General features: G+C 39.9%; 1 protein-coding gene across 1 annotated transcript; it reads right to left on the bottom strand.

Annotated features, from left to right (window-relative positions):
• Positions 1-531: 531 nt before the first annotated feature.
• On the bottom strand, positions 532-26,983 carry znf574 (zinc finger protein 574). Its single transcript, XM_049480721.1, has 8 exons — positions 26,886-26,983; positions 23,100-23,255; positions 16,764-17,022; positions 14,385-15,491; positions 13,355-13,826; positions 10,103-10,197; positions 5,087-5,517; positions 532-1,565 (listed from the first exon to the last, which is right to left on the bottom strand). Exons 2-8 carry the CDS (start codon positions 23,250-23,252, stop codon positions 1,035-1,037), a joined length of 3,048 nt encoding a protein of 1,015 aa, XP_049336678.1. The 5' UTR covers positions 23,253-23,255; positions 26,886-26,983; the 3' UTR covers positions 532-1,034.
• Positions 26,984-27,307: the final 324 nt, after the last annotated feature.

Raw genomic sequence — 27,307 nt, 5'->3', positions numbered from 1 at the left:
TAATCAAGAGGAAGATGAATGATCACAAGCCATCAAACCAAGCTGGCATAAAGTTATCCAAAAGCAGTGTGTAAGACTGGTGGAGGAGAACATTCCAATATGCATGAAAACTGATTAAAACCAGGGTTATTCCAGCAAATATTGATTTCTGAACTCTTAAAACTTAAGAGTTTAGAAATCAATATTTGCTGGAATAACCCTGGTTTTAATCAATATGAATTAATGAATATGAACTTGTTTTCTTTGCATTATTTGAGTTTTTTTGCATCAATTTCTAATTTTCTGCAAATAAATGCTCTCAATGACAATGATTTTATTTGGAATTTGGGAGAAATGTTGTCTGTAGTTTATAGAATAAAACAACAATATTCATTTTTATTCAAACATAAACCTATAAATAGCAAAATCAGAGAAACTGATTCAGATTCTGATTCAGGTCTCTTCATTTTTTTTTCCAGAGTTGTATTTCTACCTGCTGAGTGATGCATGTGCATGTGAAGAGTGCAAGAAAGAAAAGCATGCGAACAAATCTGCAAAGCTCCAACACTTTTATTAAAAACTTCAAACTCTTCAAACTTTTACAGTCAAATACTGTAAATCAGAAGCTGAAATATTTACAGTGATTTTAAATGTTGAAAGTCATATTTTCACAAATTTCTGATTTCATTGCAGCTGAATGTGGGTCTTTGTTCTGCTGTTGGCGGCAAAGGAAAAGAAAAAAATACATGGAACCGGGTTTGCAAAGCTTTTTACATTACCACTCACATCTCTCTCTCTCTCTTTCTCTCTTGCTCTCTCTTTTTCTCTCTCTCTCTCTCTCTCTCTCTCTCATTCTCACTCACTCACTCTCAGATTTAGAACTTCAACACACACGTCTCACACATCCCTGTAAGGCTTTACCCTGACCTGCTGACCTTAAACCATCTCTGAGGCCAACTTTTGTACAAATTGCTCCATCGCTCTTCGTCACTTTCTCCTCGTCTATCATTTGCTCTACATTTTTTCTCTCTCTCTCTCTCTCTCTCTCTCTCTCTTCAGACGGTCTCCTCTATAATGAACTCTATGGTGTGTGGAACCTCCTGGCCCGCCACCACTGATATGGCAGGGACCGCTCCTGAGGATACGGGGATGGTAGGCATGGAGATGTTGGGATGCAGGTAGACCACTGAGGAGCCGTGCTCCGATTCAGCCACCAGTGTCCCCTCCTGGACTATATGCTGGGCGGAGTTTGATGCCGGAGCGGGCGAGGCCGGGGCCTCCTGCACCAGCAGGATGGTCTGCACGGCCTGTTCCTGGTCCAGAGCTCCCTGGTTGGGGTCGGAGGGGTCGCTGGCGTGGAGGCGCAGGTGCTTGTCGAGGTTGGGGCGCGAGCGGAAGGCGGTGGGGCAGCGTGGGCAGGCGTAGGGACGCTCGCCGCTGTGAACCCGGGCGTGCTCCGTCAGCCGCGCCGCCACGCTGAAGCTCTTACCACAGACCCAGCAGGTGAACGGCCGCTCGCCGCTGTGGATCCGCTCGTGATCCTGCAGGTGAGGCAGCTGCCGGAAGCGCTTCCCACACTGAGAGCACTGTAGAGACAGAGGAAGAGAAAAATGTATTAAGATATATATATATATATATTATTTACACAATATGTGAATCATGAATTAAATCAGACTTTATTATCAGAAGAATGTAAACAATTGACCTTAAAGCTTCCTTTTTAAATAGTTTAATAAACTCTATAAATGAACCTAAAATACTCAGTGTTTATTCAAAAGATATATTTCTCAAATGTTCTATAGCACGAAGTTAGACACAAGTTTAATATCAAATTACAATATATTATAATTATTATAAGTATTTTAGAAGCTGTTTATCAGTTCATCACAATTCCTTTCCTAGTTCTCCAGTTAACAAATAAATTCAGTTCAGTGTGCATTAATATCATCCTTCTCTCTACAGTATTAATATATTTAAACAGGGCTATAGTTACTCATATTGTAAGAAACAGAAGCAGCAGAAGCTGCAGGAGTTCTGTTCTCATGTTTTTCTCCACGCAGGACAGCATGAGGCTCCACCAGAGCTGTGGTAGCTTGTTATGCTAACTGGCTAGCATTAGCTAGTAAGCTCTGCAAAATTATTTTTTTATTTTCTTTTTAAATAAAGTTAGTGTTTATCAATAGAAACTGCATACACAGTAACATCACAATTGATGCTTATTTTCACACTGTAAACTTTTGTTGGGAAACACATGGCATCTCACAATACAATATTATAACAAATAACAAATAATACTGTGATTCAGTGATACTCGATATACACTACCGTTCAAAAGTTTTAAAATACCCCCAATTTCCCCTCTTTATTTTTGCTATTTAAGTATGGAAGTAAAGTCTCACCAGATTTTGAAATCTAAAAGCACTTGAATTTCTAGCACTGAATTATTTTACATTGAATTATTGCATGTGATGTGTTTGCCTGTGAATTTGTGAACTTTATGTCAATGTAAAACATTTAAAAAGCAAAAATTAAAGTTTTAAAAATTCAATTAAAATAAATTCAGGTTGCTCAAATTCAATGAAACTGAAACAGGAGCACCTGGTTTTAGACCACAATAATTTATTGTGGTGACGGACAGTTCTGGTGGAAACAGGAGAGTTGAGGTGCACATTGAATTCTGCCATGATTTGAGCACCCATGGTTTTATGTTTTTTGGATACAATCCGGGTTAGCACCCGAACATCCCTTTCAGACAGCTTCCTCTTACAGCATCCACAGTTAATCCTGTTGGATGTGGTTGGTCCTTCTTGGTGGTATGCTGATATTACCCTGTATACCGTGGCTCTTGATGCATCACAAAGACTTGCTGTATTGGTCACAGATGCTCCAGCAAGACGTGCACCAACAATTTGTCCTCTTCTTCTTTTGAACTCTGGTATGTAACCCATAATATAATGTTGTGTGCATTGCAATATTTTGAGCAAAACTGTGCTCTTACTCTGCTAATTGAACCTTCACACTCTTACAGCTCTTACTGGTGCAATGTGCAATTAATGAAGACTGGACACCAGACTGCTCCAATTTAGCCATTAAACCTCCCACACTAAAATGACAGGTGTTTCAGATTCAGTTTCATTGTCCAACCCCTGTAGTTCTATATATCAGCTTGATTCTTACATTTTGTTTTTTTTGCTTGCTGTTTTTTTTATTAACTAAACATAAAATTCCCTCAGCAGGCATCTCTGCTCTAAATTGTTTGAGCTGCACGCTCCATTTGTGAGCGGGTAAAAAAGCCACAGCATTACACCTCCGTTACTTAATTCTCTTGAAGAAAACAGCTATTTGGAAAAAACACGCTGCCATTTCCCAAGCGGAAAAAAGGCTGATTCCGTATCTCTGCTTCTCCAGGCAAAATTGGCCGAGGCTGAGCCGGACGTAACGGCCTCATATCTGTTCACGGAGAGCGAGCATTCCGCCGCCACAGCCCCAGTGCTCTCTCCTTTTTCACACAAAGACACTGCAGAACTGAAAAAATGAAAATGGAACAGCGCTTTTCCTCAACAAGGTGTTTCCACAAATTAAACGAACGTTTGGAGAACATGAAACATGCTCCACTTTAGCTGCTAATTGCTTGGACATGACATTAAAAAGCATCTGAAACGTGTCCAATACATAATTCAGATTCTGTGTGAATGCTGACTGCTTTGAAAGGCCTGGAACTCCAGTGTTCTCAGGCTGTTTTACGACGGCGAAATCAGATCTCAATTCATTTTCACGGAAAGTACGCTAGTTCAGAGCTTCAAAACCGAGGCTGCGCAGAAGCCCATGTCAAATTCTAATGAATCACTGCTCCATCCGATAACAGTCCTGACCCGGAGTGCCTTCAAATGCACAAAGAAGTGAGGAAACGCAGGGTTGCCTCATCCAAGACATTAGCGTCGCATGAAGTCACTTCATATCATCATAAACTCCACATATCCCGACGTGAACCCGGCATGCCTTCACTGAACAACACTAAAGGATCCAGCTTTAACAGCTGCACACAAAACAACACGCCACATCATTAAAGCATAATTAACCGAGATATTTTCTTAGAAGAATAATGAGAGTTCAGTTCATGGAAGTGAAAAACTGTGAACTTCCAACAGTGGAAGTGCATTTACATGCACTTAATCTGAGTATTTCAGCAGTCAAGTAAACAACATTCATTTTTTTTGTCTGATTCCGAAATCTGATAAAGGGAGTTAATAAGTGCAAGTACATTCATAACTAGGGCCCTATGAAGTCGTAACAGTCCTTACTAAGGCCCTATGAAGTCATAACTAGTCGTAACTAGAGCTCTATGAAGTCATTACTAGGGCCCTACAAAGTCATAACCAGGACCCTATAAAGTCTTAACTAGTGCCCTATGAAGTCGTAACAGTCGTATCTAGGGCCCTATGAAGTCAGAACTAGGGCCCTATGAGGTCGTAACTAGTCATAACCAGGGCCCTATGAAGTCGCAACAGCTGTAACTAGGGCCTTATGAAGTCATAACTAGTCGTAACAAGGGCTCTATGAAGTCAATACTAGTGCCCTATGAAGTCGTAACTAGTGTCCTATGAAGTCGTATCTAGTGTCCTATGAAGTCGTAATTAGGGCTCTATGAAGTCGTAACTAGTCGTAACTAGGGCCCTATAAAGTTGTAACTAGTCGTAACTAGGGCTCTATGAAGTCGTAACTAGTCCTCTATGAAGTCGTAACTAGGACCCTATAAAGTTGTAACCAGTTGTAACTAGGGCCCTATGAAGTCATAAACTAGTTGTAATTAGGGCCCTATGAAGATCATTTCTTTTTTTTTGTCTGGAAGATTATTTGAATAAACTGGCAAAGCTATTTTTGTCTTATGTTGTACCAGATACAACATAAATCAGAATATCCTCCTAAATTATATTATTTATTTTTGTGCTTTTACACATGAATACATGTTTTCGAGCAAAAATGTGTTGGATTATTAGTCTGTGTCGTATTGCAACCACTTTGTCATCCCAGTGACTTTTTAGAATAACCTTGTAGTAAATCGATTACAGATTAAAGATTGTAAATTAGAACTACCCTCTGTACTTACCTCGAAAGGCCTCTCGTCAGTGTGTGTGCGCATGTGCACAGCGAATGTGGATGCATAGGCGAACTCCTTGCCGCAGAACTCGCAGGCGTAACGACGAGGGGCGCTCCGTTTGCCCATGTTGCCGCGGCAGTGCGCGTAAACGTGCTCGGCCAGAGCAGTGCTGGAGGCAAAGCGCCGCCTGCAGGGCGTGAGGGGGCAGCGCAGGGGCGTCTGGCCGGTGTGCGAGAGACGGTGGAGGTCCAGGCCGTCCTGGGTAACACAGCGGTGGCCGCACATGTCGCACTCGAGCTGTCCACCCACTCGCCCGCGGCCGTGGCCTTTATAGCGCCGCGGCTGCGGGGGCTCCCCACTACAGCGCTGCAGGTGCAGGTCCAACACGGACTGGTTCAGGAACTGAGAGCCGCACTGAGGACATGACTTCGGCTCCTTGTCTATTGAGAGAAAGAAAGAGAGAGAAAAATAGAGAGAGAGAAAAATAGAGAGAGAGAGAGAGAGAGAAAGCGAGAGAGAGGCATTAGCATACTGTGCTATAGGATAATCAGGCCCAATCTGAGACTGATTCACTACTCACTACTTCAAGAATAATCAAGCCTTTTCAACTCTGATCAAATCTCAGTCAAGCTGACACACCATTCCTGTGCAAAAATCTGAGGCGCTTGCTCTCGCGCTCTCTCTCGCTGTCTCTGTCTTTCACTAGCGCGCGCTGTCTTTCTTTCTCTCACTCGTGCTGTGCCTCTCTAACCCACACTGTCTCTCTCTCACTCGCGCTGTCTCTCCCTCACTCTCACTCGCGCTGTCTCTGCATCTCTCTTACTCGCGCTGTCTCTCTTACTCGCGCTAGGTCTCACTAACTGGCACTGCCTCTCGCTAACATGTGCTGTCGCTGCCTCTCTCTTACTCACGCTGTCTCTGTCTCTTTCTCTCTCACTCATGCCATCTCTTTCTAACTCGCACTGTCTCTGCCGCTCTCTCACTCGCACTGTCTCTCCCTAACTCGCGCTGTCTCTCCCTACATTTTGCTAACTCATGCTGTCTCCCTCTTGTTCTCACTCGTGCTGTCTCTGTCTCTCCATAACTCGCACTGTCTCTCCATAACTCACGCTGTCTCACTAACTTGCGCTGTCTCTCCCTAAATTTTGCTAACTCACGCTTTCTCTCTCTTTTTCTTACTCGTGCTGTCTCTGTCTCTCCGTAACTCAAACTGTCTCTCCCTAACTTTTGCTAACTCATGCTCTCTCCCTCGTTCTCACTCCTGCTGTCTCTACATCTCTCTTACCTGTACTGTCTCTCTCCTACTTGCGTTATGTCTCTCTCTCATTCTCGCTCTCTCTCCTAAGATTTTATAATAAAAAAGCTCTAGTCTGCCAGACCTAAACCACATTACATTATTATTACTGTTCCTCTCACAACAATACAAAGAATTAGGAGTATCAAAATAGATATTTTATGTTATTTATTATATTTATACTTTATTAATATAATTAAATGTTGTCAATGTAATGGCAATAACTTTTGTTCATGCTGCTGTTTGTTTCAACAAAATCCAGAAAGATGGAGTCTCTCCTGGTGTCAACCCCTCACACACACTCTCTCACACACACTCTCTCACACACACTCTCTCACACACACTCTCTCACACACACTCTCTCACACACACTCTCTCACACACACTCTCTCACACACAGAGCAGAGCGTTCGGTATTAGACTGATTAGAAAGTGACTGATCAGCAGCTGATCTTATCAATACGTGCAGCTAATCAATAAGACCTTTGACCCCATCTGTTTATTTCTGCCTGAGACAAAATCAATGAGGACACATTCATCTAACGATATTACGGGTGGGTGGCGGGGGGTGTTTACGTCAGCGGACCTTATTATTCAACAAAGACGTAACTCATCATCTTCACCTTCACCATATCTGTACGAGGCAAATCATTAGAATACAACAATAATTAACAACCAGAGACACAAAATATGGCCAAAAGTCTGTGGACACCTGACAATTACACATCTATTGTTATATACTAATGCATCTAAAGAAATTAGAATATCATTGAAAAGTTACTTTATTTCAGCAATTCATTTTAAAATGTGAAACTCATATGTTATATAGTCCTGCTGGAAAATGAAATCTGCATCTCCATAAAAGTTGTCAGCAGAGAAAAGCTGCAAAGTGAACCGACACCAGCAGATGACAGACATGACTCTCCAAACCATCACTGATTGGTGGAAACTTCACACTAGACCTCAAGCAGTTTGGACTGTGTGTCTCTCTACTCCTCCTCCAGACTCTGCTCCCTTTATTCCCAAATGAAATTTAAAATTTACTGATGATCAGTGATGGTTTGGAGAGACATGTCATCTGCTGGTGTTGATCCACTGTGTTATATCAAGTCCAATGACTTTCTGCAGTGCAGTTTTATGGAGATGCGGATTTCATTTTCCAGCAGGACTTGGCACACTGCCCACACTGCCCACATTACCAAAAGTACCAACTGGTCTAATAATATAATATTCAAATTTTATAAGACACTGACTTTTGGGTTTTCATTGTCTTAAGCCTACATACAGCCTTTCGCTGTGCACAGATTTAAAACAAAATCTATTTAAGACAAAAAAATTGTCAAAACTATGGTAAAAGGCAGTGTGTTTCTAACCATTTACAGTATAGACACCCACCCTCCCACTCCCCCAGCCTCCACTCTTCTGGGAAGGCTTTCCATGATGTTAAAGTGTGCCTGTGGGAATAACTGCCCATTCAGTCAAAAGACCATCTGTGAGGTCAGGCACTGATGCTGGACGAAGGCCTGGCTGGGAATCGACGTTCCAGTTCATCTTGGAGGTAATCTGTGGGGCAGATCTAGCAGTGCAGAAATTTCCCACACTGACTTGTGGTTAAGGGGGCAGTGGGACCTGGTCTACTGCCAGTGTTTGTTAATGGCGATTGCATGGCTATGAGCCTGCAACCTGTTTGATAAGTAGGGGTGTAAAGATGATTTCTGCTCACGATTTAAATCAATTCAATTCACGATTCGTTTTCCCACAATATTTGGAATAAATTTTGAATGATAAAAAAGGAGCTTTTTTTTCTCTCTACTTTCTAAATGTACATACATATGCTACAGTGGTGTGCAGTGAGGCCCTTCTAACCCTTCAGAGAAGGGGTGACAATAGGTGCATGTAAATAATTCATTCATATTTAATAAGGGAAATATATATTTTAGTTATTGTAAACTATAAGCATATATTTTATAAATTAACTAAAATAAAAAACAGCAACTAATTTAAACCATTAGTCTGCATTTTTCAGTTGCGGTTCCAACCAATCAAAGCTTTTTAAAATGGCTTTTGTTGAATATGGTAGGTGTTGCAGGAGGGGTACCCACTATATTAACTGCACGCCACTGATATGCTATATAAAAATATAAAAATGTTCCCTGTACTGTTCTAAGCGTAAACAAATTACTGTGCTGTTTTATTTCTCAATGAATTACTTAAGCATGTATGAAACATCTGGCCTGTGAGGTTGTTTGAACTATAATGAACGATAATTTAAAAAATAAAATAAAATGCTTCTCTGGTGAACTTTTGTTTACAATCCTCCCCTGTCTCTCTCTGTCGTGCTCGGTGTGACTTTAGTTTCCACCCGTTATCGTTTTTTTCTCCTGTTCTTGGGCTCCCTATCTCCTTATAAGAACTTTTTTTTTATTGCTGACCCCTGATATACAGTGAAAATATCATTGCCTAAGTGGACAGTTACAAAGGAAATATAATTATTACTATTTACCTTTATAATAATTATTATTATTTACCTTTTTGTAAAAAGTATTTTGTTTATTTGGCCGCATTCAAAATTCAAACATCTTACTATTTGCTTCACTACATTGTTGGAAATCTGTTGTTGCTTTTGGCCTGTGAGGGATGAGTGGAGGATCTGTCGTCTCTCCAGGTCCACGAGAGTCAAAGCCAGGAAAGCCAAACTTTGTGCAGTGACCACGGTGAAAATAGTAGTGGAAAAATCCACTTGTGTGATTTGCTTCAGTGATAAATGACATATCTTTAGCGCTTTTTGCTTACGCCCACTGGTTCTTTGGCCTGAACTAGCAGGATTGCGACCTCTGGTGTTCAACAAAGCAACAGCACAGTATTTCATAAACCTAACAAGGAATTCTATGTTTCCACGATGCGCATGATGCTCAAATTTCTAACATCTTGATGCATTGTGTGTTTACTTTAGTTACTTTAGCAATTTTGTTTTAATGAGTTAGTTTTTTACATTTTTTTCAAGCTAATATACAGCTCTGGAAATATTTTCTCTAATTTAGCTATTTATAAATTTATGTTTGAGTAAAATGAACATTGTTGTTTTATTCTATAAACTATGGACAACAATACTTCCAAATTCCAAATACAAATAGGGTCATTTAGAGCATTTATTTGCAAACAATGATGCAGAGCTTTCAGATCTCAAATAATGCAAAGAAAACAAGTTCATATTCATACAGTTCTAAGAGTTTAGAAATCAATATTTGGTGGAATAACCCTGGTTTTTAATCACAGTTTTCATGCATCTTGGCATCATGTTTTCCTCCACCAGTCTTACACACTACTTTTGGATAACTTTATGCTATTCAGTCCTGGTGCAAAACTTCAAGCAGTTTAGCTTGGTTTAATGGCTTGTAATCATCCATCTTCCTCTTGATTATATTTAAGAGGTTTTCAATTTGGTAAAATCAAAGAAATGTATCATTTTTAAATGGTCTCATTTTTTTCAGAGCTGAATTTCATTATTACGTTTGAAAACTTTCTATATTCAGCACTGGCATGTGCTATATGATCAAAACTGTGTTGTGTTCAGCACCTGTTCAGATTAAATGTGTGTGTGTGTTTATTTGTCTCATTTTATATATATATATATATATATATATATATATATATATATATATATATATATATATATATATATATATATATATATATATATATAACAACCCTGTGTGGTGCTGGCCTCTGACCTTGGTGCATGAGCGAGTGCAGGTCGAGCTCCTTCCTCCGCTTAAAGGCCTCCCCGCACACGTTACAGGGGAAAGGGTGGCTGGTGTGCAGGAGTCTAGAAAAAAAAGAAAACAGTGAGACAATATAGTTAAAAAAATGAAGGGAATTCCAGTGACTTTCTGCATAAAGAAGAATTTCTGCATAAAAAGGCTTTTCAATGCATCTCAAAACAATAAAACTAAATAATGGTCCTGTGGGACTGAATAATCTTTTTGTTTATATTTATACTGGAGAATATCCTGCACATTTTCTTATTGGCAAAAAAAAAAAATGAGCACATAATTACTTGAATATTAACTTCCACCTTTAGATCAATGCACCCCTGCTATGTGCTACATTGATATAACAGTAGTAACAGGCTGGACTGCCTTCTGTGGAGAAGTTTGGAACCCTCCTACACACATTTTGACTAATTAGTAGCGAGAAACTGGACCGTCTTTAAAAAGAACAGGCCCAGCATCATGCTGAACATTTGGAGGCTGGCAACGTGGACTGCAGGCCTTCGCTGGCTTTCGCTGGCTTTAATAGGAGAATAAAAGCATCCAAATATAGAAGGAAAAGTTGAGTAGAAAGTAGATAATCAGCAGAAAATTTCACACCTCAGTACAGGAGTTAATCCATATGATAAGGTATCAATTAGACTAGGCCTGTCACAATATTTGCATTATCGATGTATCGTACAATAAATGGACAAGACCTCAATCATTTTTATGATAATCGTGACATCGTCTATTGTGGGGCTGGAATTGTGAAAGAGTAATTCAGGGAGCATGAGATCATCATTTATCATTTTCACACATGGATTGAGAGAGAGTTCACCACAGAGTCCTGATCTTAACCTCATTGAGAATCTTTGGGATGTGCTGGATGGAGAAGAGCTGCTTTGTGCAGTGGTCAGACTCTACCATCATCAATGCTGCTGCAAGATCTTGGTGAAAAATGAATCCAGCAACTCTGGATTGAAATTGTAATAGCTTATAGAAACAAAGCCACAGTGAATGCGTGCAGCAATCAAAGCTAAAGGCGGTCCAAGGAAATATTGGCGTGTGTGACTTTGATTTTTTTTTTTGCCCAGGCAGTGTATAACATAGTTACTTCTAACCATTTTAAACATCTATGAACAGCTCAGGATTCTCAGCACGACGAGCACGCGGCCTCGCCCCCCCATTACCTCTCGGCAGCCGTACACTCTGAACCCGGGTTAACTAACCGGGGCCTATCCTGGGTTTTAAACTTTTTCCACTCCGGCTCCATTACCTGAAGCGGGACCTCTAGAGCCGGCCTGATTAATATCTCAGCGGCGCAGCTCGATGAGGTCATGTGTCGTAATGAGGCCGGTCAAGGGCAAAGCTTCGTTCACTTCCCGCTCACGCCTCCCGCTTTGTCTCCAGGTCAGCTCTCACGATCACTCTTCATCAATCACTCCGCTAGTTTAGAGTCATGTCAGAGCACTGAGCAGCTGTCATTTCTGGACCAGAGGGGCTGCAGAAAAGGGCTTTTCCCCACATGGCAGGATGATGGAGATGATAAGTATGATTAGAATATTGTTTCAATAACCTGCACGAAGAGTCTCCAGCTCAGATTAAGGAGCCCTAGTGTCCATCTAGGTGAATTCGTGTCTAGCTTTCAGAATCTCTTTTACAGCTGACCTAAGGCAGACAAAGATTCCCCTACAAGAGCTTGAATAGAGGCGTTAGAGTGAGTATACCAAAGAACTTTGCTACGAACAACGTGGGCTACATCTACCTATAGTTTCTAAATAGTTCCTATATGTTTCTAAAGAAGGATTAATCTACAGTTACAGTAGATACAGCAATCACAAGCATAATCTATCATTATATCAATACTTTTGTGTGATGCATCATGTAAAGGAAGGTCTGATTTTGGCACAACAATGGTTCTTTTTCTTTTTCTATTGATTAGCAAGTGATGATCACCTGTCTTAACTTCCTGTCCCTGATCCAAAAGCCCAAACCATACTACAAAACTACAAAAAAAACGGACCATGATTCAGTTTATCTGGACTGAGTCTACCTCTTTTAGTTGAACCATTTTACAGTCATTTGGTCTGGTCTATGGGTTGGCAACACCCAAGAAAGAAGTCCAGAACAAATGAGACAAGTGTGCAAGCACCATTAGCTACTGAATCAGGGATGATTAAGCCTATACCTAAAACTTTTAAAATTCCTTTTAAAATCGAGAAGCTCCATGTTTAGTCCAGAACTAGGCTTCATCCCTGTCAGTGGAACAGACCCTATATTTTTGATGTAGTATGTCTGGATGTGGTGGATCATCTGGCAAAGGTTGCCTTCACACAACCTCCTACATGTTTAAAGAGTTTGAGTGGTAAATTATACATTTCCCACTGTCCCCTAATACAAATTTTCTGGTCCACCTTATATGGTAAAGCAGTCCTGTAGAAGCATTAGGATGTACTTGCTGCTGCATTTAAGAGTGAAGGGTTTTTAAATTAGGGCTGCAACGAGTATGTTGATTATTTACATCGACTAACCGTTAATTGTAACAGTACGGCATTACAAGTGCTGGGGACAGAAGAAACTTGGTCTGTGTTTCCAAAAGTGCCCAAACACTACAGATTACATATTTATTCACTAAATATCAGTACTCTCCATGTTTAAACAACATGTGGACATTTAAATGCCTTTTAAATCTCATGTTTAGCTGTTTTTCTGTTGTTTTTAGAGATGGAGAACATGGCAGAAATAATCGCTAACTAGTCGCCTAATCGAAAAAATTATCATCAGATTAGTCCTCTACCAAAATAATCATTAGTTGCAGCCCTATTTTAAATAGATTTTGTTTTAAAATTCAGCTTCCATTTTTTCCCCAATTTGGAAGGACAACTATCTACCTCATCAATAGTAATGCCCTCAACACTAGGAGGGTGAAGGATAGCATATGTAAAGTCCGTCATTGGGTAGCCAGCATGCTCAAAGACCAGATCCCCAGCTAGCTTATGCTCTTTGGGAGTGATGAAGGGAAAGAGTGCCATCTACCCACCCAAAGAGGACATGGCCAATTGTGCTTTCTCTCGGACTCTGACTGCTGATGGCCAGCAGCACGATCTTGAGTTTGAACCAATGATCCCTGTATCATAGTGGCAGTGCTTTAGTCCACTGGACCACTCAGAGCAAGCCCTAGGGTGAATGGTTTTATGAAAGAAGCAAGCCTACACCTCACACAGTGCTTACCTGTGGGTCTGCAGCTGCGAGTCCAACTTGAAGCTGGCCGGACAGTCGGGGCAGGGGTGCAGCCGGCCATCTCCGACAGAGCGGCTCCTCATTTTTCCAGACGTCCTCATCCTCCTGTCACCTTCATCGTGGGTGAGCATGTGGCGCTTGAGTGAGGTGGGCTGGTAGAAGCCTTTGGCGCAGATGGGGCAGGAGAAGGCGCGGGAGGCCCCGTGGGTCATGCTGTGGCGCAGAAGGCTGGCCGGAGAAGGGAAGCTCTTCTTGCAGATGTGGCAACCAAAGAGCTTCTCGCCCGTGTGGTGGAAAACATGCTCTCGGAGGAGGCTGCGTCGGGTGAAGCCCCGGCCGCAGTGCGGGCACTTGTGGGGAAGAGGGGTGCGGGACCAGTCGCGAGTCAGCTTGGCCGGCGCCTCGATGTTTGTTTCCGGTTGAGGGTTGGTGGTTTCGGCAGAAGTTTGACTGTGCCCGGGTTCTGATGGGAGAGGAGACCAAAGGAGTCAGTCTGGTCTTTTGGTTAAGAAACAGAAAGTTCTGGTTCTGCACTCTAAGGTTCTAAAGATTCTAATTTCTATTTTCTAAGTTTTTATAATCCTTAAGGCTATACTTTGCATACTAATTCCCAAAGGTTCAAGGTTAAATGTTGAAGTTGAATGTTGTTAAGATTGTAAGTGTTCATGGTTTAAAGTCCTAAAGTTCATGGTCCTATGTTCTAAGGTCTTAAGGTTTTAGGTTCTTGAGTTACATTAAATTAAATTACTTAAATTACAGTGGCTTGCAAAAGTATTTTTACATGTCACACTTTTACACACAGAGTTTAATTTGATTCAGATTTTAAAAACTATGTGTAATTTCGTTCCACTTTAAAATTCTGTGCTAATTTTTGTTGGTCTATCACTTAAAATCTCAGTAAAATTCATACATTTAATTTGAGGTTGTAAGGTGACGCAACGTAGATCTAGATTTTAACTGTAGTCAAGAGGTTTTTGATCTTAATTCCAGAACAAGTAGGTGAATAATGCATTGGACTTACCTGAGCGTCTAAGCAGTATGATGTCCCTCTGTTTGCCTGGGGAGGTAAAGATCTGGCTCAGTCTGGCAGCTGGGGATGTTGCCAGCCCTGTTGAACCATTCCTGTGATGTTCCTTGCGATGGTACAAGAACTTAGTGGTGCTCATAAACTCCTCCCCACACTCAATGCAAGTGTGCAGTGCCCCCTCGAGGCCGTGTGCTGTACTGCGGTGGTCTACCAACTCGTACTCCTGTTTAAAAGATGACCCACACTGACTGCAGAGAAAACTCTGGCCTCCAGAGCCTGAAGAAGGTGGTGTCGAATCCTTTTGTGCTTCTTGTGCGTCGCTGGCCTCTGCATCTACTTGATTCTGTTCAACTGCTTCATGTTTGGTGCACACTTCCTCCCCAACCTGTTCGTGCACCTCCATATTCACGATGCCTTCAATCACCATTTCTTCGTGGACTTCAGTCATGGTTTCTTCAGACACTTGGCCACTTTGTTGGCCCTCTTCTCCTTTCATGTTCTCGGGGTCTAGTTCCACCTCCACTTGAGCAACAGGAACTCCATCAGAAACAGTTTGCTCCAAGCTGGTTATCTCCAGCAAGCTCTGTCCCTCGCCGGCGGTGGCCAGCAGCAATAGGCCCTCTCCTGGAGTCTCCAGGAGGGCGTTGTTTAGCTGAGGAACTGGTGGAGGAAGCTCCTTCTGCTCCTCCTCTACTTGTGCACGGTGCTGCTTGCGGTGGTACAGGAAAAGAGTGGTGTTGATGAAGCCTTCCCCGCACACGGTGCACCGGTGGATGGCATCCGTCAGGTCGTGTGCCACCTTGCGGTGGGAAACCAGCTCAGAGACCAAGCTGAAACTCTGACCGCACTCCACACAGAGAAGGCTGGAAGGAGGCTTGGGTTTCTTTTGCCCTCGCCGTCTTACAGGTGGACTGTCTTCCTCCTCTGATTCGACCTTGGGGACTACACGCTTGGAGGCTTCAGGCACAGGTTGCTTACTGATGCTCTGAGAGACATGATGCTGAGTCGTTTCGGCCTCCTGAGCTTCTGCAGGTTTACTTTCAATTACCTCTGCCATGCCTTCAGCAGAGTTCTCCATGATCACGTCATGCTTCACACTATCTAGAGGTGAAAATTGGGTATAGCAGAATAAAAGGGATATGAATTCAATATAGGGTTTCTATGGTGTTGGTTACAAGGTGATAGCTATAGTATAGCTGTGGTAGCTATAGTAGACAGGTGCTGAATTGTTTCTAGGTGGTTGCTGTGGTGTAGTGGTTGTGAGATGTGAGCCAATGTTGTATTCTAGGTGGTTGCATCGATATTGCTGCAAAGTGGTTGCTCTGAGGATGCTATAGGTGGTTACTATGGTAGTGTTAAGTGGGTTGGTAGACAGAAACAGTGTTTCTAGTTGGTTGCTGTGGTGCTGTTAGGAAGTTGCTGTTGTGTAGTAGTTATAAGGGGTCAATATTCCATCCTGGATGGTTGCTTTGCCAACCCTAAGTGCTATGGGGCTTCTAAGTGGTTGCTGCAAGGTTAGTGGGGTTAAAGCGAGGCTGCTATTGTTTCCTAGATGGCTGATGTTTTTTTAAGGTATCCATGGTGGCTCATAAGGTGTTGCTAAGCGATGAAGTGATAGATGAATGCTATAATGTTTAGAGGTGATTGCTGTGGTCCTGAAGCAAGTTGCTGTTGTGTAGTGGTCATAAGGAGTTCAATAATGATAAGTGCTATGGTGCTGCTAAATGGTTAATATGGTGTTATTGAGAGGATGCTATTGTTTCCCTTGTGGCTGCTATGGTGTGGCTAAATGGATTTATAGAAGAATGCTATACTGTTCATAGTGTTATGTGGTTGCTGTGGGCCTGCAAGCTGGCTGCTGTTGTGTAGTGGTTGCTATGTAGTCACAGCGGATTCTGCTATGCGCTATAGGGTTTCTAGCGGGGGGTTCCTCTGGTAACTCATACTTGGTGTTAATATGGTGTTGGTAAGTGGTTGCTATTATATACAAGGTGGTTGGTGTGGTATCCAAAGTGTTTGCTATGGTGTTGAAAAGTCGGTTGGTACATGGATGCTATAATGTCTCAAGGTGGTGGCTATGGTCCTGCAAAGTGGTTACTGTGTAAAGGGTAGTAGTTGGTCAATATTGCTACGATATTGCTATGTGGTTACTATGGTTGCCTATGTGGATACTATGGGGCTGTTAAATGGATTGTATCATGGTGTATAACACTTATGGTGGTAAGTGGAACACTGGGTGTAGCTAGGTGTTATTGCACCCTAGAGGGTTAGCTTTTCAGTGCACAACTATAATAATTGAAGTATGTTGGAATATTACTATTTTAGAGGATTTTATAATCCAAGAAGTAGAGAAAAATATGAATCCCAGCTCACCTGCTCCCACCGTTTCCCCTTGCACCGTCTGCCCGGTGTCCTCACCCTCCTCCTGATCAGGGGGCTGTTGCTGCTCCACTATAGGATCAGGCCTGGTCTCCTGAAAGCAGCCCATCTTGCGGTGCTGCTGCCACAGCGAGAGCGCATCGAACAGCAGCTCACATTCAGCGCACTGATACAGAACTCGCGGCGCATCGGCAGAAGATAGAAGCGTCTCCTGCTCCCGCAAGATCCGTTCCTCCACCTCAGAAACCGCCAACTGGAGGAGCAAGTGAGACAACCCATAGTTAACAATGAGTCTCTAATTCATCTAAGTGATGAAGTAATTACCTCAACAGGCACACAAAATACTGTCCATTTGAGTTTGGATGTGCAAAATACTGTATAAATATATTGTTATGAACAACTATCATTAACAATGCTAATCTGGAAAAATGCTAACAATGCTAATCTTAAACAGTGCTAACATGAATAACCTGGAAGATTAAATAAGGAACAGATTTTAGTTAGATTTGTGGATTTGTGGTGATATACTTGTAAATAACTATCAAACCAGGTTTGGTAAACTCTTCAGTCAAAGTCTTTAGTTGAAATTATTTTAAAATAGTTTAAAATTGCCTGTGTTTAATTAAACAAACGCTGTCAGCTTGGGTGTTATATCATTTCCAGCTCACACAAGGCTTAAACTGCCCTGTGTGACGCCTGAGACACTAAAAAGATCTTCACTTTCAAATCTCTGGCTCACCTATTCTTGATTTATCATGGGAAAAAGCCTTAAACAGCTCTAATATTTAGTCGGTTCAATGTATGATTTCTGACTTTACAAATATATATATATACATACTTAAGCTAGAAAGTGTTTACACCCTTTTTTTCATGCTAACACCTTGTCATCTTTATACAACTCAAAGTTTTTCCCTGACCCTTGACGGCGCTTCTGATGTATAAAACTATCCCAAGCGAAGGCGTTTCCATTTAAAGACCGCTGGAACGATGCCTGAAGCACTCCAGGGCAAGACTCGGTCCTTTGTGTCTGTCAGAAATGATTTCTTCACGCTGGAAATGTCCTGTGTGCGCACTGCTCAATTTATTTCCAACACATTTTGAAAGCCAACCTCAATTACCCGTTTTTCTTTTTTGGGGGGTTTACGGCACCCGCAGCTGCGGCGAAGACGCAAACCTCAAAAGACGATTCCCCGTCGTGCGCTGCTTTGCTTTGTGAACGCATCTCTCACCGAGCATAAACACACTCGCAGCTTCCTCTCGTGTCACATTCAATAAACGCAGCAACTCCGGCGTCTTTGAGAAGGCCTCAGCGGGGGGCTGCATTACAGTAATCCGCCAGAGTTGCCCCACCATCCTCTTTATCTGACATGACCAAGCGTCTGCCAACTGCGCGTGTTGTGCCAGCATTTAAACCCCGTCTTAGCATTCATATAGGGCTCCTGATGAAGGGGTATTAAGATCATGGTAGTACATGATGCCTGGAGAAGTGGGGGGCTTAAGTGGCCTCAGCTGAGGTGGAAACTGCCACAGATACTGATAATGATTTAAGATGGAAGATGCACAAAAACCTAAAAACCTAACCTAAACCTGAGGCCCCAAGTGTGCCCATCATTTCTCAATACCATTCAATACACCAGTTTCACCTAGCCTGGACTGTGGCACGAGTAAGAAAAAAAAAGCATGGTAAAGAAAAAAAAAAGTACATTACAGTATATTGTATCTATATTTTTGTACTGTGCAAAAGTTTAATCAACCAAAGCAAATTACATTAATCCATTTATCTCAGCAATTTGAGTGTTTTTACCTGGAAAAAAAGCACCACATAAGATTTAAGCAGATGCAAATAAACATACATACAATAAAAAGTAAAAAGGAATTCTCTTTTTTAACTTTAAATATGTTATATCCTGTGAGCCTGAAGCTAAAGAACAAAGTGTAGAGATTCCAGATTTCTCCTGGATGCTCCTCAGCCAGCATGTGTACTGCCATTTATGTTCAGTGATTACTTACCTGAATTACCAAGTTTATCAATTTACCAAATCAGCTGTTATGATGATATAACTAGAAATAACTCAATATTAAACTCAGATGAGGAGAAGAGATTAGGAGACGTTTTATTAGGGAAAATAGTGATGTTAAAGCACTGTTTTTTGTCAAATTTGCTGTTTGTATTTATTGTAATGCTTTACTGTGTTACTGAGCTAATAAATTAACACTTACTTCAGAGATAAGAAGCTTTTTCTTTACTTGAAATTTCCACAGGTGCCTAAAACTTTTGCACAACTGTTTCTGTGATTCAGCTGAAAGAGATTGTTTGAGAGAGCCAGTAGGAGTGGGGAAAATTGCTGATTCTAATACGCATCTCGATTTGAACGTGGACAATACTGAATCGATTCACAAATGACCAAAGATAAATCGATGAATCAGACCTGTCAACATGTAGCTACTCATTTTTTTTTTTTTGCGTAACAGGTTAGCATTTTAACATTCTAAGATTCCATATTTCCATATTCTAAAGTTTGCATATTGTTTGAGCTTGCATTTCACTTGCATCACAATATCCCTAGTTTGTCTGGGTCTGTTTGAATGTGTTTAGCATAAAAGCTAATCCAATAAACTACCTATTAAGCCATTCTTTACCTGCATATTGTATTATATAGATGTACAACACACAGAAGTTGATGATTATGGTTTAGAGCCAAAGAAAACCCAACAATCAGTATCTCAGAAAATTAGAATATTATATAAGACCAGTTGGTACTTTTGGCAGTGTGGGCAGTGTGCCAAGTCCTGCTGGAAAATGAAATCTACATCTCCATAAAAGTTGTCAGTAGCAGAGGGAAGCATAAAGTGCTGTAAGATTTTGTGGGAAAACAAAACGGCACTGGATCAACACCAGCACATGACATGTCTCTCCAAACCATCACTGATTGGTGGAAACTTCACACTAGACCTCGAGCAGTTTGGACTGTGTGTCTCTCCACTCTTCCTCCAGACTCTGCTCACTTGATTTACAAATGAAATGTAAAATTTACTGATGGTCAGTGATGGTTTGGAGAGACATGTCTGATATCTGCTGGTGTTGATCCACTGTGTTATATCATGGCCAAAGTCAGTGCAGTCAAGACATGTGCTAAGTTAGCTTAAACTTATTTACGATCTTTATTTATCATGCTTCACATCAATGTAGGTATATTTTATTCAACAGTGTTATTGCACATCACATTTTTGGTCCATATTGTTCACTCCTAATACACACACACCTTAATCTAGGGACTATGAAGGACATTCTGAAGATAACGCATCTCGGCTCTGTAGCAAGTATGTCAATATTGGGACTCAAAGGAGAATTCTCAAGTGTATCATTTACCCACTACAGTGAAGAGGAGAATTAGGAACTATACAGAAACCCAAATTACTGTCTTACATTTCAATTTCCAATTCAAAAACCTTAAAAGCCACGCTTCCAATTCCGAGCCTATTTCAGATAATTACAGCCATGCGTTCAAGTACCATTTGGAGACAAAATCTGATTCAATTAAACAGAGGCTTTCATTGGCATCGTATGTAATTACCTCGGGTAATAACACCGCCTAAAGCTATACGCAAGTGTGGCAATTCAAAGGAGCGCAGTAAGACTCCAGGATGTAAAGAATGAGGGTCAGACTAACAATGAGGTAGACCGTTCCCGGCAAAAGCTGCTGGATTTCTTTTCACTTATTAACCCCTACAAGGCTGGTAATACAATCTGGCATGACTGAATGACCAAGCCAACCTTATAGGTCACCCTGATGCACCATAAAGATAAAGTTACCTTTATTTTTAATGTAAAGGTTTAAAGCAGGGGTCGGCAATAGGCATGAAACATCTGGTTTGTGAGATTGTTTGAACTATAATGAACGATAATAAAAAAATAAATAAATAAAATGCTTCTCAGGCGAGCTTTTATTTACATTCCTCCCCCTGTCTCTCTGTATGACTTTAGTTTTCACCCGTCTTGGGCTCCCTATCTCCTTATAAGTGCGTTTTTTTCTCTAGCCGTGTCCCAATTCACTAACCGGGGGTGGGGGGGGGTTCACTAGTGTTCCATGTTTTCTCTCTTTGGGAATAATAGCTCTCACTGTGGTCCACTTTTTGAGTCTCAAAGTTTTTAAATCATTTCTATTTAAGTTTTTACTTAGTGATTTCTTGATTCTACAGGTCTGGCAATAATCAGAACTGTTTGTCTGTAGTAACATTGAACTCTTTACAAAAAACAGCTTTACAAAAAATGTAGAATTATGAATCACAGTTAATTTATAAGGGGCGATTACTGTGTCACACAGAGTCAGGTTGGTTTAGATAATGTTTGATAATGTGAAAGTATGACAATTTAAAAAGATCCTATACTGAGTACAGGGATTTATAGATTCTTTAAGCATTGCTGGTATTCTTCATATGATTAAAAAAAAGTATATTATCACAATATGATAAAATATTGTCATATTGTCCACCTCCAAGCAGAAGTGTTTTAGAGAGACAGAAGGAAATGACAAACATAGATATAAATTTCTTTTCAGATACTGTATGAATAATTTCAGCACATCTGATCATCTGCAGGTAACAAGTCAGTGCCACCATGTGGCCAAATGACAAAACGCAGATATGTTAAAAAAAAAAAAAAAAGCAGGAAAGGTTTAGGGCACTAATATTGTTATAATATTTAAGATTATAGTAGAGTTCGTCAAACAAGATTTTTTTTTTTTTACATATTTATATTATATTTATTTTTAGCAACACTGGCTTGCCTTCCGAAGTTAACCATAATTTGTCTAATTAAACTTGCAACATCATGGTCATAGCAGGACTGTATGATTTTGACTACCACCTACATACTGTAGGTCATAACTATTTCCAATCAAACAACAGCATGGATTTAGTTTTTGCCTGTGGTGAAAAGCAACTGGCAACATTATTCAGCTAAAAATGGCAACAAAATAATTGCACTAGAAATGAGAAAGAGGGTATTGTGGGTTTAAAGGTTTGAGGTCTAGCCTTAAATTTAAATGTTTGATTTTATATAAAAGCATCTGCTTGAAAATGTAAATAATTGCATCCTCTGCAAATAATTGTCCTGTAAAACTACCAGTACTCTCAAAATGATCTTCAGGGACCCGAATCTTAAAATACACAGGGGACAAAGCAAAAATCTGGACTGCACGGGAGGGTCCTACGGGACTAATTTAGAAGAACCGATAACTGCTAGTATTCAAAACCTAAATAACCAAAAACTGTTCAATACAAATGTTTTCTTTAATTTCTTTAACATCAGTGTCACTGTCAGAATTGTTGAGTTGACACAGACCACGGATGTTTAATTCTACTCAAACATCTAAATTTCTGCTACTTGGTCTCTGTTTTTGAATGTACTTCTCATTTTACTTCTATAGCTTCTAAAGCACTTTATTTAATATCTTAATATCTTTTAATAACACTATATTAGCTGAGTCAGCACTGAGCACTCAAAATCTGAGGAAAACTGCAAAACAACAATAATCGGTCCTTTAATCAGGCATTTAAATGGCTTTTTAAAAGCTAAATAAGAGCATTTTTTAGGGATTAAAAGCGTGAATTCAGCTGTAACTGAAAATATCTGCACTGCAAAACTGTGCTGAACTGAGGTGCACAGCTTTCAAGACGTGTGTTTACAAGCACGTGCCCAACCATGTGGATGGAGGCCATGCCCTTACCTTATGTTTACTTCTACCCCCCCTCCTGCTTCTCAGGCAGCAGCAGCCTGTCACTCACACAGACACAGAGACAGCGCTGTGTATCTACTTCTTGTTTCAAGATTTAAAACATTGCAACATGACGAGTTTGATTTAATTGCCTTAAGTGACATTGCACGTCCTGCAATGACGATGCTTAAACATTATATATCCTGCTGCCCAAGAATATAGATTACACTGGTCAGACACAAAATGTTTATATTACCCTAACAACATTAATCCTAGATTTTTGTATTAGTTATTTGATTAATTGAAATTAATATGCTTTTAAATTAAATGGCAGGATTTGTAATGGATCATTACAGATATTTTGCTTTAAAATGAGCAAATAATCATGGAATGACGCAAAAAAATTCTATATAGAAGAAAAAGAGGCATCAAAATGTATTGATCGTCTTTTTATAATCACATTGCAGGCCTCAGAATCATAATCAAATTGCAAGTTGCCTCACAGATTCCTACCACTAGTTTTTTATTTGGCTTACAGAAAGCTAGCAGAAAGACACTGAGAAACACCCACTCCCTCTTTCTGGTGTCACTTATGATGCCCGTCTTTATTTACCTCTGATATTCCAGCTGTTGAATCCACAAGGGTCCCGGCCGGCGGGGGCCCTGTGTTCTCGGCAGTGCAGGTCAGTTGATGGGTGAGAACCTCCTCCAATGTAGGAAACTCCCGGTAACAGGGGAAACACATATACACAGAGGAGCCCTCCATCTTCTAGAATAGAAAAAAAAAAACAGATAAAGAAATTGAGAGGAAAATGAGAGACAAATAAGAAATCCATTCATTCAAATACATACTCAGGCGACGTAAACAACATACGCACATATATCGAACAAGTTCAAGTGGCACAAACTAATAAATAAATTGTTGGAGTGAAACAATTAATGTCCCTCTTAATTATTACTCTGAAAAACTCTAAAAGAAATGTTTTAACACACGATTAAATATTTTCTATTCTGCCATGATGCTCATACAGCTCAGAAAGAACCCAACATGTTTCCAGCCACTACAGTTATGGGAATGCTACTTCAGAAATGAAGAAGAATCATCTTTACAGCCAACTGAAATCTTTTTGTGGAGTTTTCTCCAGCTATGTGTCATTGTAAGAGCACAGGATTTAGAATCTAGGGCAGCATTAGAACTAAAGCGAGAAAAAATGCTAGTATATGTTAGTACAAAGAGTGTAGAATAGTATATAAATAGAAAGTAGTATACAGTAAAACAGAGGGTATATGGTCCTATATAGTAGTATAGAGTAATGAAAAAACTATAGTATATGGAATATAGAGTTGTATAACGTAGTGTGTGGAAAACAGATTAGTGTATGGCAATACAGAAAGCACAGATTAGTACAGAGAGTATATGGGGACACAGAGAGCATTGCTTAGTACAGAGAGCATATGGGGTACTGAGAGTACAGGATATGATAGAGTAGTGTAGGGAGCAGAGTATAATATATAAAATATCGGGTTGTATAAAGTAGTATGGCGAGTGTAGGGCAGTATAGAGAGTACAGAAGAGTACAGAGAGAATAGGGTAGTACAGAGCAATGCAGTCTTATAAAGTAGTATACAAGTATAAAATATTATAGGGGAGTACAGAAAGTATAGGTCATTATCAGAGGTGGAAAGTAACTAATTACATTTACTCACATTACTGTAATTGAGTAGATTTTAAGAGTAATTTGTAATTTTTAAAGTAGTTTTTAAATTTTACTCAAGTACATTTTGACACAAGTAATTTACTTCACTACATTGGAAAACTCACCATTACTGAGTAAAAATAGAGTGCTGGGAAAAAAACAAATAGTTTGAATTAAAACAAAAATTGAGTTTTGTTCTCCATGGCAGCGCAGTTGAACTTTTCCCAGCAGTGTTTATTACGGTTAGCGGGAGAGACTCTGTGTGAATCAACTGTGCTAGGGAGAACCGGTGTTCTGTCGAGTTATGCTACCCATCGATCTGTGCTTCTTTATGGCACTGTGCATGCGCTGACCAACATTCTTCATTCATTATGTTTTTATGTTTTTAATGATATTTCCTTAAGTTTTTATTGGGAACATTAAACAATCTGCTTGGATGTATTGAACTGTAAAACTATAAAAATACAGTTTATAGTCACCTATACGACCATAAGCTTTTAACAGTAAAGGGAAAAAATGGATCATAGAAACCTATGCCACAAAAAAATGTTTTATGGGCTGGTCTGAACAAATACTGCCTGAAAGGTCTAAATTATTTAATTTAATAATTATTAAACTTATGATTTGAACTTTTTTACATCAAATAATTAAAAGTAACTATGTCACTTTTACTCAAAGTACATTTCAAATTGAGTACTTTTTTACTTTTACTCGAGTAGATTTTTTAGATGGGTAGTTTTACTTTTACTCGAGTAGAATTTTAGCAAAGTAAAGGTACTTTTACTTAATTACAATTTTTCAGTACTTTTTCCACCTCTGGTTATTATCGGGCAGTACAGGGTAGTACAGAGAGTATATGGGGGTACAGGGAGTACAGGGGCGTATTATATAGAAGTTTAGGGTAGTATATGACAGCACATGATAGTACTGGGTAATATATGGTAGTATGGCATAGTATATAGTAGCACACTGTAATAAAGGGTGCACAGGGTGGTTTTATTTCAGCTTGTGTTCTTTCCCATCTTTCGATTAAGATCTGTCTAACAGTGACCTCTTCTGGATAGTAAGAGAACCATTAAACTTAAAAGAGTTCACAGACATTGACAAGCGAAAACCTTGTAGCTCCACAAGGACAACATTACACTAGAGGGCAAAAAAAACATAATTTTTAGTGCAAGTCTAGTTTAGTGAAAGTATTTATTGAAGCATTTCTATGAGCTCAGACATCATGCAGTTTTCACACAGTGTAAAGAACAAATGCCAAATTCACATGACATCAAACATGGATGATGGGAATTCTGAGAACAACACATGAGAAGCACAAATGTATATACAGCCTAGTAAAAAAAAATAAGAGACCACTTAAAAATTACGAGTTGATTTTATTTCACCAAATTGAAAACCTCTGTAATATAATCAAGAGGAAGATGGATGATCACAGTCAACCAAACTGAACTGAACTGCATGACTTTTTTTTGCACCAGGAGTGGAATAAAGTTATCCAAAAGCAGTGTGTAAGACTGGTGGAGGAGAACATGATGCCAAGATGCATGATTACTGTGATTAAAAACCAGAATTATTCGACCAAATATTGATTTCTGAACTCAATATGAACTTGTTTTATTTGCATTAATTGAGGTCTTAAAAGCTCTGCATCTTTTTTATTATTTCAGCCATTTCTCAATTTCTGCAAATTAATGCTCAATAAATGACAATATTTTTATTTGGAATTTTGTAGAATCTGTAGTTTATAGAAAAAAACAACTAATTTTACTAGAATATGCAACTATAAATAGCAAAATCAGAGAAACTGATATATTTATTATTATTATTATTATTATTATTATTATTATTATTATTATTATTATATTTTAGCCTTTGTCAACTACATATTAGAGCTAGCTAGGACTGGCCTGGAGTGTGGAGGACCTGTCAGTTAGCTAGCGGTTAGCTAGCTTAGGGTAACTAGCGAACCAGCTAGCTAAGCTAACCAACTTTTTTTGGCTACAAACACTAAATTAATTAGCTAATAATTAACATTAAATTAGTAACTGTGTTGGAAAGAATAAACAATGACAGTAGTTGTTTTAAAGGTCTAAAGTTGTGAATTTGTTGAGTTAACGATTGAGAATTTAATGCTATTGCTATATAACAAGTTAGCCTGTTTAGTTAGCATTAGCTACGCAGCTGCAATTGTTTTCTTGAGCGAATTTTCCCTTCCACCTTAAATGCTGCAGCACTAACATAGATGCGACTCAACATTTAAGGTGGAACGGAAAATTCGCGCAAGGAAACAACAAGCAGCTTGGGAGCTTTAGCAACACAGCTAACTCTGGCTGCTAATCGGCTAACACACACCGTTTAACCCCCTTTCAGTCAAACGTAGAGCTAAAAACTGATTAATTCTCTTCAATTGAGGGTCAAAATCGCTTTACAGGAGGGCGAAGCTACGCCGAATCGAGTCGCTGCGAAACCTTCGACTTCTACTGCACGCGAAAAGCGCCGAAGAAGGAGCAGCGCGCGCTTCTTCGGTGGTGAGAAATGGCACCTCGGCGGGGTAACCGGTGGATGTCTCCCCCCTCCAGCCGAAAAACTCCGGAACAGCCCCCCAGCGCCCACACAACCCGCAATTAATCACTTTAATCGACTAATAATCGACTGATAATCGGGGTAATCATCAGCTGAAAAGTCGTTAAACTCACCGAATCCGGCCGATTCTGGACTCTCTGCCACAAATGTTATTTGGAACATTGAAGCAAACTCGAAGCTGATTGGTTCGCAGCCGCCGCTTGTTCCACCAATAGGATTTCACTTACTGGAGATATAAAAGTTGAGCTGCAATCCACCAGTTGACCAAAACTGCTTACTTTAAATTAAAATAAAATTACTACACACCCTTAATGTACACATATTTTTGTCCTATCATGCAATTATCACATATATATTAGGCAGACAATGATACAGAAATAATATATTTATTTAAAGTGTAGATTTTTATAAATAATATAACTAACAATAAATACAAATAAATAATAAACAAACATTTCTCTGAATTTAAAAATTTGTTAAATATTATTTTAGACATAGAAGTTACCTTTGATATTTTGTGGATTAGAGAAAGAAA

Source organism: Astyanax mexicanus, chromosome 6 (genome assembly GCF_023375975.1).
Source record: "Astyanax mexicanus isolate ESR-SI-001 chromosome 6, AstMex3_surface, whole genome shotgun sequence".
NCBI classification, from domain to species: Eukaryota; Metazoa; Chordata; class Actinopteri; order Characiformes; family Acestrorhamphidae; genus Astyanax; species Astyanax mexicanus.
The sequence above is the reverse complement of the archived record's forward strand: the minus strand, read 5'-3'. Positions and strand labels throughout refer to the sequence as shown.